We start from the raw sequence: 14,672 nt of genomic DNA, 5'->3' as shown, positions 1-14,672 counted from the left end.
CATTCCCTTTAAACTACTTACTGGTGCTCATGGCTCACTGATTGCCCTAGGACTGTAATTTAGTTGTGCCCTTCTGCTCCCACCAGCTGACCTGTAGGTCCACCAAGGGTCAAACAGGTTGTTCCCAAACCTGTTTATGCCAGTTGTACTTATTGTAAATATGTAATTATGAAATGTATCACAGAAACAGTGACATACAAGTTATAAAGTTAACTGCAAAAAAAAAATGTAGTTAAATGCTTTAAAAATATTCATTACTTTTGCTTAAAAATCTACTGTTGAATTCAGTGTGAGTGAGAAAACAAGCTAAATTGTAAAAAGAAAAACTAGAGTCTAGAAAGAGTCTGTGCTCTGATGTTTTTGCAAATGCCTTTAAATTCCTGCTCCATTTTAAAGAAATCAAAGACAATGATGTATTAAGGGTGAGATTTATGCAGGAAAGACATAGAGTAACCTGTCAGATACTCTATTCCCAGAGGGAAGGCTATCCATGCTATATGAAAGACTGCAAATGGATGTATTTATGTTTTAAGATAAAATTATACACTTAAAGTCTTATTTCTTATGATTCCTTTCTTTAAACAGTTATTACAATGAATGCATCGACTACCCATCCGGATCAAGTCAATTAAGAAGCCTTCTAATGAAATTTATTCTCATTGCATGGAGGAGGAAAGGAGGCTTAGAGGTCAGGTAACTTGTCCATAACCAGGCATCTAGTTGTTGGAAAAACTGGACTTTAAAACCAACTTGTCTGACTTCAAAGTTGTTCTTGATCAAGCCTGCCTCGCTGTTTATGCCCCAACTTGAATCTCCAAAACACCATTCACAGCCTTATAATTAATTCTCTTTATATAGCAATAGCAATGTCTTGCTGTGCAAAGCAGAAGACTAAAGCATAAAGTAATCCATTATAAATCTTTTAGCTCCATATGGATTTTGCTGGGCTTTTTCAAAAGGATGCCTCTCAGAAAGGCTGGCTGTGAAACAAATCTCTAAAGCAAACCCTGTACTGCCATTGGCTTTACTGTCTAGTTCTAGCCATGGAATTTGTCGGTGGAAATGGTCCAAATTTTTAGCAAGGAATGACTACCCTGGAGTATGTTGGGAGTTTTAGCCTTCCTCCAACACACAAAAACCCTTTATAGCATTTTCCAGATTTGGGAGCCCCCTGCTCACCTGGCTTCCCCATCTCCACACCCTGCTCTTAATTGACTGATACCTGAGATTTTCTGAGAATGTATTTTACCTAATAGAATGTTGAGAGCTGCCATGGGGATGGGGGATGTTGAGAGCTGGGGTGGGGAAGGGGGATGGCAGGAATGAGATTTAGTGTTTAAGAGTTAGAAAATATTCTGTAGATTGACAATAGTTGATGCCATGAAGATTTACCCTCATTTTGGTTCCTGAGACCATGAAATTTGGGGGTTTAATTTTTTTGAAATTAAAGATATCAAAGATATGTGTAAGCTACAGTCACGAGACATCTTTCTTTAGTGTAACCTGAGTTTACCCTGGAAATCTTAAAAGAAAAAAAATCAGTAAATGCAAATTTAAAAGTTTTCTTGTTTGTAGAACAGCTATAGTTAGTCTAGGACTCTAAATCTTGTGAAATAATAGAAATCATAAGACTACAGGGCTCAAAAAGGGTCTTACAGAAGCCATCCTGTTCATCTCCCCTTTCCTCCTCCCCTCTTCCAGGCTAGTTACAACTTAAGCCATTTATTCCAGCCAGAATCCATCCTATTTTTAAAGTCTGGTGGGGAATGAGAACACAACTGTCTTCCTCTGTAGCTCATCTAGTGTTTAATAACCCTCACTGTCATTGAAGTCTAAAAAAATCCTCCTGGATGGGGGATGGAGAGCACAGCCTCATGACCCAAGGTGCACGCAGCCCATGGAGGTCTCTGCCTTTTTCCAGGCAGAGGGATTTCCAACACACGATCAGCTAGCAGGCTTCTTGCTCACTACAGCACTTTTCTGATCATTCTTCCCCAAGCCCTGGAAAACAGACACTAGGCATGATGAGGAAAATCATAGTCCTGTAAAGCCTTGCACTCTTGGAAACAGGAGAAGGATCGGCCGGTGGCAACATCGAGTCCTCTGAGATACCACTGAGCCATGTTTACAATGTAGTATGTATTAGGAAGGCCAGTGCCATACTAAAAAAAGTTTCCCCCAAAGGGGAAGGAAGCTAAAGCTAAAAATATATCATGCCAGCTGTTATAAATGCTTCTCAGAGAAAGCAAACCAACTCTTTCATTAGTTACCTCTTTGAAGAGCAAATGAGGGGTTAAGGAAATAATGGAATTTTTCAGTTACATGCCAGATTGGCTAGATTTTTGGGAGGAAGAAATTTTCCATCGAGAAGGAAAGTCTGCTGGTAAAAGGCAAAATAATTCCATGAAAATTTCAAAGGAACTCCAAACTACCTCAGTGGCTCCAAGGGCTTTGCGGGGGTGGGGAGGGGAGGGGATGACCTGCAGCCTGCAAGATAGAATCAGGGTCTCCAGGCTTCACCCTTCTTTTTCAGGTTCCAAGAGGCCATTTGCAAAGGTTTCCTTGCCAGATCCACCTAGAGCTGAGCTGCCTGGTGTCTCTCCCTCTCTTGAATATCTGTGTTCTGATGGTTCTCACAGGCTGACTGAAATACACTTGAAGTGGTTTGTTGCCTTGTAAAAAAAGGTGAAGGGCAGAAGGAAGAGGAAGAATTTCATGAGCAAAACAAGTACCTTTGAAAGTGCTGGCTCTTGCTGCATTAGGGGCTGAGAGAAACGGAGGATTTTTTTCCAGTTGCAGATCAGGGGCTCCTAAGGGAGGCACTTTTCCTGAGATTCACTCCCACTCGTCCCGCATTTTGCTTGCGGAAGTTGTTTAGTTTCAGATGTTGGCTCTATGGGGCCTAGCAGCCATCCTTTCCATAGATGCAAGGACTCCCTCTACCCCTCAGGAAGGCAAAGAACCAAACCAATGTCCTCCCCCTGCCCCCACAAAATCCAGGCACTGAATATCCCAAGTAATTTTTGTTTTTTTAAATTTTAATTTTGAAATAATTATAGATTTACAAGAAATTGCAGAAATGCTACCCAGGGGCCTCACATACCCATCACCCAGCCTCCCCCAAGGTGGTATCTTACATATGAATAGTGCATTATCAAAACCAGAAGCTCAATATTAATGCAATATAACTAACTAGACTACAGGCCTTATTCAGATCTCAGCTGTTTTTAACCATCACTAATTTTTTGGGTATAAATTTGTAACTATGGCAGTTCATCATATGTATAAATTCATATAATTACCTCTATAATCAAGGTCGCAGTATGTTTTTAAAAGTCTGTTAGTATTGCAACTGATTTGCTCAAGTAAGTCATAAAAGGAGCAAGAGTAACAATAAATGTCACTAAGATGATTGTGACAGAAGGCTAAATGATCAATATTATCACCAAATATTTAGTGATTTCCTAGGGACATTTTCTTGTTTATTTTGGAAATTCATTATTTTCATGAACATCTGCCCAGTGAGCCCAGGAATTTATGAAGTCCCTACTGTCCAGCAAACATTTATGGCAGGGTGGGCAGGCAAGCTTCAGCTCACGTGCCATCTCTTATTGAATTATAGTGGTTGCCTAGAGGGGCATATTGAGGAGGATTCAGAGGCCACATCTGGGTTTAGCAAGAGACAGCCATCATCCAACGAGGCGCTCTGCCACTGGAGCTGAATTTGTGCCAGTAACTTGCCATTTCCAAAATTTCCACGACTTTTTGAGCCACACATTATCCCAGGTGCTGGGAAATAGGGATAAAGAAAATACAACCCTTATCCCCAAGGAGCTCACAGTCGGGAAGGGCAGGTGAAAATGGCGACCAAAGACTGACTCAGACTGCTAAGAGCTGACACCGAGGTGTGTGGGTTGGCGCAAAGATAGCACATGAGTGGCTCCCCTGCTTCAGAGAGTCACAGAGATGTGGCAATTCAGGCAGGGTCTTATACTTGCGGGCTGTGGAGACCACGGAAGCTGGAGGGTCTGTATGGGGCCAAATCCAGGGTCAGAGGAAAGCAAAAATCTATTAGCTACTCATTCAATCGAGTTCTGAGGATAGGATTAGGAGGGAGAGGCATGTAAAAACGTCAGTTTACAGGCCGGATTCTGGGGCCTCACTGCATGGGTTCACATCCTAGCTCAACTACTTAGTAGGTCTGTGACGCTGGTCACATTACCTAACCTTTCTGTGATCCAGTTACTTTAGCTATCAAATGGGGATGACAATAATACCACCATCATGAGGTTAGGAAGATTCAATGAGTTAATATTTATGTAAAGGGTTTAAAACAGTACCCAGTATATAGTAAGCACTATATAGGTATGTGTTATCCTTGTTAATTTACTTTTTATGTTCTATGGTATCAAACCGATTATTTTTATCATCAGAAAAGAAATCAATCAAGATTAATGAAATAATTACGAAGATTCCACAATGTGCCACGAATCTGTAGAAGTGGACAGATGAAATGGAGCATTTTGGCATGATTTAGGTATCCAAAGTTTCTGAGTTTTTCCCTCATGTTGGGCTAACAAAGGCCAGCATGCTTTCAAATCCAAATGTCAATAATGCAAAGGAAAGTCAAGTGCTGCAATTATTTGAATAAAGCCAAGTTTCATTTGTAGCTGTAGCACAAAGATTTCTTCCAGGTCCAGGTCCAGCTCCACCAGTGAAGAACAGACAAGGGTCAGAAAGGCAGTCTAGGGCAAGGGAGGTAGCACTGACCACCACACAGGGGAATTCTGTAGGCTCTTAAGCAAGCCAGGAAATACTTATTCTTTTCCTGAATGGTTTACTTTTTTCTCTAGCAGGCCTTAGACAGGAAGCAAACCCAGAGATGCTAATCTGGGTTCTATGTGCCTGTATTTGGAATTGTTCCTGCTCCTGATGGCTGAAACAAAGTTGACCAAGCCTTGTATAAGGTTTGTCACAGCCAATACCTTGGTCCTATCTGGTCCAACAGGCTCATAGTGAAGAACATGCACATTCTTGCTCCTAGTCAGCATACCCTTAAAGCAGCCTTACTAGAACAAGGTACTAAAAACTACATTCTTCTCTTTCTTCTGAAGTGCTCTGATGCAATCCAGAAGGCTGCATAACAGATTTTTCAACCTATCCCAACCCATTCTTCCATTATCTCATGGTAGAAAAGGTCCTTGAGATGTCACTTGATTTAACCTCTGCAACTAATAAAAGATACTCTTGCCTCTCAGTGAATGAAAATAGGTAGATTCTCATTAGATTGGGACTTAGTTTTTGGCTCCTATCCAGCCTTATCCTAATCTCATCCTTCAAAACTCTGTAACAATAGCCCTTCTTTTTTTTTGTTTTTTTTTTTTGTTTTTTTTTTTTGTTTTTAGAGACAGAGTCTCACTCTGTCACCCAGGCTGGAGTATAGTGGTGTGATCTCAGCTCAGTGCAACCTCTGCCTCCCAGGCTCAAGTGATCCTCCCTACTTAGATTCCTGAGTACCTGGGACTATAGATACAAGCCACCATATCCAGTTAATTTTTGTATTTTTTTAAAGAGATGGAGTTTTACCACGTTGCCCAGGCTGGTCTAGAACTCCTGAGCTCAAGCGATCCACCTGCCTCAGCCTCCCAAAGTGTGGAATTACAGTGAGCCACTGCACCTGCCCTCTATCACCAATTTTTAATGCCTTCTAAACATCATTTTTCTCCATCTCAGTGTTCCAACATCTCAACGTCAACATACATCCAAAATCTAGCATGTGGCCAGTTTGTCTCCCTCGTACCTCTAATCTCTTCCGAATCATTAACTTTCTTCATTCCTTAAATGCCTACCATGTGCTAAGTGCTCTCAATTTCACCTCTGCTCTCCCTTCTTGATAAATCCAGTGGTCAATCCTTGGTCTTCATCTCATTAGCCTATCCGTAACATTTTACTCAGTTGATCGCTCTTCTTTCCTGGAAATATTTTCTTCATTTGCCTTGTAAGGCACACACACTTGAGTTTTCTCCAACCTCAGAGGTTTCTCCTTAGTTTCTTTTACCGCTTCCCCTGCTTTTCTCCAGCATTCAGGTTGAAGTGCCCAGCCTTGAGGCCCTTGGCCTTCTTTATCATCTACATTCTCTGCCTTGGCAACCTCATTTAGTCCCAGCATTAAATACCACCCGTGTACTGCTAGCTCCCAAATGTCTATTTTAGACCAGTTCCCTCTCCCAAACTGCATACTCATATATCCCACTGCCTACTCAGTACCTCCAACAGATATGCCAAACTCATCATATATGACACTGAACCCCTGAGCTTAATCCAAATCCTGTTCTACCTGGTAAAGACTTTCCCTGTCTCAACTGATAACACCCAGTTGCCCAGGCAAAAAACACCGGGTCCTCCTTCAACCCTCTCCCCTCACATCCCTCATTTATTCTGTCAGGAAGTCCTGTTGGCTTTACTTTCAAAATACATATAGAGCCTGACTGCTTCTCACCCTTCTACTGTAGCCATCCTGGTTTGAGCCATCATCTCTCGCCTGCATTACTGCAACAGACTCTTAAAGGGTTTTCCTGTTTCTGTCTTCACCCTATCTATTCTTAAGGCAGCAGCCAAAGAGATGCTTTTAAAATGTGAGTTGGATCATACCACTCATCTGTGGGAGATCCTCGAATAGCTTTCTGGTTTATTGAGAGCAAAAGTCTAAGTCCTTGAAATGACCTACAACGCCCATTCTGTCTCCAGCCTCTCCTACCATCGTCTACCTCGTTCACTCCCTTTCAGCCACCAGCCTTCTTGTTTTCCCCCTAGCAAGTCGGGCACACTTTTGTCTTGGGATATTTGCTCCAGCTTTATCTCAGTCGAATCCTCTTTGCTCCAGGTGCCCAGTTGGCTAACTCCCACTTCTCCTTCAACTCCCTGCTCACACCCCACCTTCTCAATGGGGTTTACCCTGACCACCCTGCTTCACGCTCTAATCACCTCGCCATGTAGACCTGATCCTACCCTTGTTCTCATTTCCATATCACTTATCATCTTCTACCACACATATACTTTACTTATATACTACAATTTGTATACACTAGACTGCCGACACTCAGAGAGGGAAGGCAGCTTTATCTTAGCCACTGCTGCGTTCCAAGTGCCTTGAGCAGGCTAGACACACAGTAGACATTCAATAAACATTTTCTAAGTGAATGAAAAAATCAATCAATCAATAATATATGTCAGGCTGAGCGTGGTAGCTCCATGTATAAACCCAGCACTTTGGGAGGCTTAGGCTGGAGGACTGCTTGAGCCCAGGAGTTTGAGACCAGCCTGGGCAACACAGGGAGACCCTGTCTCTATAAAATATACAAAAATTATCTGGGTGTGGTGGAGCATGCCTGTGGTCCCAGATACTCAAGAGGCAGAGGTGAGAGGATTGCTTGAGGCCAGGAGGTCAAGGCTTCTGTAAGCCATGATCACATCACTGCAGTCCAGCCTGGGTAATAGAGTAAGACCTTGTCTCAAAAAAAAAAAAAAAAAAAAAAGGTATGTCCATGTCAATATTGAATCCTAATCCTAATATTTCCACCTAGGAACATTTCTAGTATCCCTTCCTTCTGCTCCACCCCTGTCCTATCCTAATGATACTTTCATTACTTCACAACGTTGAAACTTGCTGATTTGGCATGTGTCAGAGGCCACTCATCTGGTTGGCCCACAGACAATCCATTCCCCCATACAGCATGTCACTCTTGTGCCTGGGATGTAAATGCTTGGCCTCTCGAGGCACTCGGATCCCTTCCCCCAGCCTACTTTTACCGCCTGCCTTCCCTCCCCTCCCTTTGTGAGCCTGTCCTTCCTCTTCACTGTCCTCCACCTTGCCTGCACACTGTAACCCCCGTCCCTTTGCTCCCAGTGTGTATTCCTACCCAGGGCCCCCCTCCCCTCCAGATTCTCCTTCCCCTTTCCATCTTAGCTCATTTTCCACTTCCCCTGCAAAAGCTTGCTTTCTTTTTCTTTTTCAAGACAGAGTCTCGCTCTGTTGCCCAGGCTGGAGTACAGTGGCGTGATCTCTGCTCACTGCAACCTCCGCCTCCCGGGTTCAAGCAATTCTCCTGACTCAGCCTCCCCAGTAGCTAGGATTACAGGTGTTTGCCACTACGCACAGCTAATTTTTGTATTTCTAGTAGAGATAGGGTTTCACCACATTGGCCAGGCTGGTCTCGAACTCCTGACCTCAAGTGATCCGCCCGCCTTGGCCTCCCAAAGTGCTGGAATTACAGGCATGAGCCACCATGCCTGGCCCTTCTCTTTCTCTCTCCTCCTTTTCCTTCCTTCCTTTTCTTTTTTCTTTCCTTCTTTCTCTCTCTGCTCTCTTTCCTCCTTTCCCTTTCCCTCTCTTCTTCTTTTTCCTTTCTTTCTCTCTCCCCTTCCTTCCTTCCTTTCTTCCTTCCTGTTTTTTTCTTTCTTTTCTTTCCTGCATCTTGCTCTGTCACCCACACTCATGGCTCCTGGTCAAGCTATGTTCTGTTTTAAGAGACAGGGTCTAGCTATGTTGTTCAGACTGTCCTTGAATTCCTGGCCTCAACCTATCCTCCCACATTGGCTTCCCAAAGTGGCTTTCTTGAGCCTCCAGTTCACAAGGATCTCTCCATTCTGTACATTCACAGCACTGACAGGATACATCTACATGCCACATGCCCTGTGGCAGCTCTGAAGTATTATTTTGCTGCACTTTTATATAACTCATGAATTGTTATATGAAATTTCTATGGATGATAAGTCTGGCAAAAAGGAATATTTAACTTTTAATTGTGAGACTGATTGATATATCATCTCTTCTCCAATTATAGGCTCCTTGGAAGTAGAAACGGGGTCTTCAGCTTGCTGGTATTTCGCATGGACTTACACACAGTGCTAGGCACACAGAAGGCGGGCAGGCAGCACTTGCAGGGTAGTGGAATGACTGGGAATCCATATGGGGAGGAAACCACGAATGCTAAGGCACCCTGTCGAAGGCCCAATGATTGAGGAATAAAATATCAGTGGAATAAGTCAAGGTGAAAAACAAAAATAAAAACTCAAGAGGTGGCTTTCTGATTGCCTTTTGTTCACCGTCATGACTGTGGCTGATAATTGAAAATGCATAGCACTAATTGATTTCTGTTTTTATCATCATGTTGCCATATGCAGTTTGTTTTTCCACTTTGAAAGAGGTAGAAAGTATAGCTCTTCGGTGCAGTAGAAGAAGCCTTAAGTCCAACTCAATTTCTATTGCGGTGGAATGGCCAAAAATCACAGCATATTCGAAGCCCCTTAGACTACTCTGCTTGGCCCTGGGCTCAAGGTAAGATGCTTATGCCAGGCACCCATCAGTACTGAAAATGAGGGCACAGACTCTGAATATCAGTGTTAACACTTAGCTCCTCACTGTCTTTCCCAGTTTCTTTTATTTATTCATCTAACAGGCACCCCTGGAGTGCTTACCATGGCTGCTCTAACCAGGCTGGGCATTTACATAATCTTATTTACCTTCACCACAACCCTCGAAGGTAGATATTGTGAATGTTCCAGTTTTACAAGTGGGCACCTTGACCAGAGAGGTTAAATTACTTGGCTAAGTTGTAGTTAGCAAGTTGCAGGTCTGGGATTTGGACCTAGGAGGCGTCGATGCCAAAGTCCTTGCTCTTCCCTCTGTCAGGCAGCGGCCCAGGTGCTCAGTGTTTATTGATAGAGGCACCAGTGAACGAGTGAACTGAAGGCTTACAGTCTTGACTCACTTGGTTGAACCACCATAGACAATGCAAAAGAGTACAGCAATGACATTCACATTCTGTTAAAGAGATACTATTGACATACAAGTGTTGATATGGCCATAAGTGTTTGAATGAAACTTTCTGGAGGGGAGATCTGAGCTCCTTTATCTTCTTCTCTGATGCTCTGCAAGAGGGCTCCAATGCTTGCCTTCTCCCAGAGGTATGTTGTTTGGTCACCTAGTTAAGCCTCCAAGTCCTTCTTACCCAAGTATTACACAGGGGTTCAGAGTTCAGTAAGACCATGACAGTCATCTACAAATTTTCTACTCTCTGTAGGGCTGGCTAGGTGGCCACAGCCAGAAATAAGTGCTTGTTGACTACAATCTGATAACCATCTTAATTAAATGTACTAATCTTGTCAAGACCAGATCCTGTATGTATAAATCAGTAGGTAGAAATATATAATGACCCAAGACTAATTTCAAGACAAATGACGTAAAACTCAACCCATTAAAATACAAAAGACCAAGTTTTAAGAGGGTAGGTAGCCTAGAGCTTGCATCTCTCCCAGCTACTAAAGAGTTTTGTAACAATTACTAGATTCTGTTGCTGACGCAGGAAACGCAGGCCAAGAGTCTGTCATCTGGCTGCATGTGCCTGCTTTAGAAGTCCCAGCCATCACTCCCTGTCACACAGAGACCAGTGAACCGCTCCTGCTGGATTATAGTCTGTGAAAGATACTGACTGTCATCAGAACCTCTTATATAATAAATTAAGATGCAATAATCACCTAATTCCCAAAATGTGCAAGTGACCCATATCTAAATGTAAAAGCAAAAAAAGAATGTAAAAAAATCCCATGTTGTAGCAATGTCAATGCAGTATCTTCAGTGTTTCCTTGGTTTTTCTACTGAGGTACTGTTTTAGTTCATGTAGCGATAATTCAACAATCCTACCTATTTGAGAAAGCCATTTAAAGAGCCCTGGTAACCAGAGATCCAAGTAGAGACAGAGGCCAAGAAGGCATCACTGCCAATTCTTTTTTCCTTTTTTTTTTTTTCCTGAGACTCACTCTATTGCCCAGGCTGGAGTGCAGTGGCATGATCTCATCTCACTGCAACATCTGCCTTCTGGGTATAAGCGATTCTTTCACCTCAGCTTCCTGAGTAGCTGAGATTACAGGCATACACCACCACGTCAGGCTAATTTTTGTATTTTCTGGTAGAGACAGGGTTTTACCATGTTGGCCAGGCTGGTCTCAAACTCCTGACCTCAAGTGATCCACTAGCCTAGGCCTTCCAAAGTGCTGTGAATACAGGCCTGAGCCTCTGTGCTGGGGCCCAATTATTAATCCTCTTATATCTTTTAACTGGGGGTTCCTGCATGAAGGCAGGCACATCAGGTCTAACTGCAAAAGCATTCCTTCAAGAAAGATATCTTGGCACTGCCACTGCATTCATGGATAGGTGCAAACTAGCATTAAGGAAAACTGTTTGAAGATGGGGTGCACTTCCACACCGCCACTTTATATAGGCACCAATGGTGTGTTTGTTACTTTGCTTGGCTTCAGTGGGAAGACACAGAGAGGACTCCCAGCCTCACTGCCCAGCTGTGGGCGCAGTACTTTTCTTTAGTGGTCAAAAGAGCAGAGGGCTGTCCTCCGCTCTCCCTACCCACTAAGCAGTTCCTGAACCACCTCTCCTAAGGGGTTGGACGGAGCAAGAGCAAGTCCACGGCATTCTCACCAGGCCACGGCACACAGCAGCATTCTCAGTTAGCAACCTGCTCCCACTGGTCAGGAAAAAAGTACCCCGACAATTGGGAATTCAAACCAGAAAATGCAAAGGGAGGAAACATTCCAGGGTGAAATTTAAGGAAAAAAAAAAGAGAAAGAAAGAAAGAAAGAAAAAGGGGGGAAAAATAAAGAAAAAGCACAAAGCCCATGAGGCTGGCTGGTTAACCATGGGTTAGAATTAGGTTTAGAGAATCACACGGTAACTCAGTGTCTCGGCAAATCCAAAACCCCAGGGTGAAAGACGTGGGTGAAAGGCATTTCTGTTCGTGGAAACAGAAAGTTTCCTTCTTTCATTTATTCTGTATTTATTTTTGGTCTGTTTATAACCCAAATTTGGACCATCAATCACTTTTACCTTCCCAGTATTTTCATCTTTGCAGTCAAACAGCAACAAATATGGGGTCCAAAGACCCTTTCCCACAGCCAATTCCAATCAGCCCTTCTCTCCCAGGGTCACTGGGTGCACAGAGCAGACATTGTCAGCGAGACATGCCACATACACAGCAAATCGCCAAACCAGACTACGTTAAAGGGCTGGAACTTACTTGTACTTGTGCTGGTTCCAATCGTATTGATTGTGGTGGGGACAGATGAGGAGGAGTAGAGGGGCACATGGCCATTCTCACACCCCATGTTTTTGTCCTGCCAGTTGGAGGCATTGATGCAAATCCCAGAATCCCGAGAGTTCTGCCACCCATTGAGCTTGTCATCGGAGTTCTGTCTTTGGTGATAGTAGTGTGTCTGTCCATAATCCACAGAGTCTGAGCGGCCTCGGTTCTGGCCACCAAAGCTGGTCGACGTGCGGTCCTCCAAGTGATTCAGCCACATGGCTAAAGCACTGCGGTCTTCCAAAGAAGTGGCCGGATGTATCAAAGCATAGGACAGCAGCTGCCTGCTCTCCTCAATGTGCTGGTTGTGTTCAATAGAGTGAGCCAGGATTTTGGGCAGCAGTTTCATATATTCTACTTTTGCGTCAAGGTTTCCTGGCTTCAACAAAGGCAGGTGAGTTAACAGGAGGGAAATCACTTTATCCTTGGATTCCTGTTGCCACTGGTTAATGATTCCTGAAAAGGAAAATATACAGGGCAAATAAGCAAATACACCCACAATGACTCTAAACAGATACTCTAAAGAGAATTTTTATGGATTAGGGTCCCAATCTATACACCCCAGCTATATTTTCTCAAAAGAGCCTTGTGCATCAGATTGGTTAACTGACCCCAGATTTTCAGGGGCCAGGGACTCCAATGAAACACAGATCGATCATTCTTAGATATTTGGGTACTCAATCAAACTCAATCAAATTGTCATTCATGTTTCCAAAAAAGCAACAACTACTTTGGTACGATCAAATAGAATTTACAGCTCTGTTTTCTTTCTGAGAAAGGTCTAGCCCACCCCCTGAGAGACAGGGGGCTAAGACTAAGAAGCTCTCCATGAAAAAGCAAATATGAACAAAGGTCCCATTCCAGAGTCCTGGGGGTAAGGCTGCTTCCCCTCCCCTAGATATCTGTTGAACGTGGTTTTAATCCTGGCAAAGGCATTTGTGTGAAATTGGAACAACTTCCTAGACGGAGAAATTTGTCAGGGAATAAAAGAGCTCCCCTCATCTCTGTGCGGTAAGCCCGTACCTTTCTCATGAGAAGCTAACTCAGAAGAACAACTATGGGATCAAAGCTAGAATAAGCAATGGACCCAAGATTTGGCTCCTGGGGCACCTCTAATCAGTGTTTTTCTTTATGTAAGATCAGTTCGTTTTTATTGGGTAAAATACACACAACACTGACCACTTTAATCATATTTAAGCATATGTTCAATGGTATTAGGAACATTCACAGGCTGGAGGTGGTTGGTCACACCTGTAATCACAGCACTTTGGGAGGCCGAGGCAGGAGGACTGCTTGAGCCCAGGAGTTAGAGACCAGCTTGGGAAACAAATGAGACCTCGTCTCTACAAATAATCGGAAAAAAAAAAAAAAAGCCACATGTGATGGTGTATGCTTGTAGATCCAGCTACTAAGGAGGCTGAGGTGGGAGGATTGCTTGAGCCTGAGAGGTCGAGGCTGTAGTGACCTGTGATTGCACCACTGTACTCTGGCTTGGGTGACAGAGGGAGACCTGGTCTCAAAAAAAAAAAGAAAAGAAAAAGAAAAAGAACATACACCATTCACAACTATTACTACCATTCATCTCTAGAACCCTTTCATCTTCTCAAACTGAAACTCTAATTACTCTAGGTACCACAGAGAAGTAGAATCATCCAGTATTTGTCCTTTTCTGACCGCCTTACTTCACTGAGCATAATGTCCTCAAGTTTCAAGCTACGGGAAGATCTGCTTTTAACACACTCAGAAGGATCCTTTCTGTCCCCTCTCACTCAAAATGCGAACAATGCACTTTGCCTTGATTAACCTTTGAGAACTAGCTTGTCTTGGGACTGATAGTTATTCACAGGCTCTGGGCCAGAGGAAAGCAAGCTCATTTTCAGAGAAGTCATTCCTGACACATGGAGATCTCAACACTGGCCCACGGATGACCCTACAAGGGCGAGGGCTGGGCAGTCCTGCTGGCTTTTATGGCATATCTGGAGGGCTGGAAGGGGTTTCTGGAATTTAGCAGAAGGGCTTAGCAATTCTAGCTAGGTGCAAACATAACAAAAACAAGCCCAGTGATCACTGTTGACCATAAACTACAAATGCATCAGCCTGTACTGCAACGCCGGTCAAGACTACAGGAAAGAATATTTTAAGAAAAATACCAGCAAAAAAAGAGGCATGGTATATAATGAAAGAGCATGAGCTTTGGAGTCAGGCAAAGTTGGGCACAAATCCCAGATCTGCCACTTAATTTGTGGTAGAACCTTGGTAAGTTATTTAACTTCTCTGAGCCCCAACCACCTTATCAAGAGTGATACAAATAGCATCTGCCCCTCCATGTGCTGTCAGATTAAACAATGTAAAGTAGCAAAAGGGCTGGTCAAGTACTTGATGATGGAGGTAATTCCTTCTGCTTGTCTCTGCATAGTTGGACTCATGTTAGATCCATGTCGGTGGTTTTGGGTACCAAGTTAAAAAAAAATAATATAGAGAAACCAGAGATGACCCAAGAGAAGTCATTAAAAATGATCAAGG

At 43.3% G+C, this 14,672-nt stretch overlaps 1 protein-coding gene across 2 annotated transcripts in view; it reads right to left on the bottom strand.

Moving 5' to 3' along the window:
* SAMD4A (sterile alpha motif domain containing 4A) overlaps window positions 1–14,672 on the bottom strand; it is a 226,191-nt gene that overhangs the window by 79,009 nt on the left and 132,510 nt on the right. For both annotated transcript variants that reach the window (XM_064365879.1, XM_064365880.1), the window contains one exon: window positions 12,087–12,605. In XM_064365879.1, coding sequence (XP_064221949.1) covers window positions 12,087–12,605 — 519 coding nt within the window. The remainder of the gene's footprint in view (window positions 1–12,086; window positions 12,606–14,672) is intronic.

This window comes from Aotus nancymaae, unplaced genomic scaffold (assembly GCF_030222135.1).
Source record: "Aotus nancymaae isolate 86718 unplaced genomic scaffold, 86718_ANA_hifiasm-v0.15.2.pri h1tg000062l, whole genome shotgun sequence".
Classification (NCBI taxonomy): Eukaryota; Metazoa; Chordata; class Mammalia; order Primates; family Aotidae; genus Aotus; species Aotus nancymaae.
The sequence above is the reverse complement of the archived record's forward strand: the minus strand, read 5'-3'. Positions and strand labels throughout refer to the sequence as shown.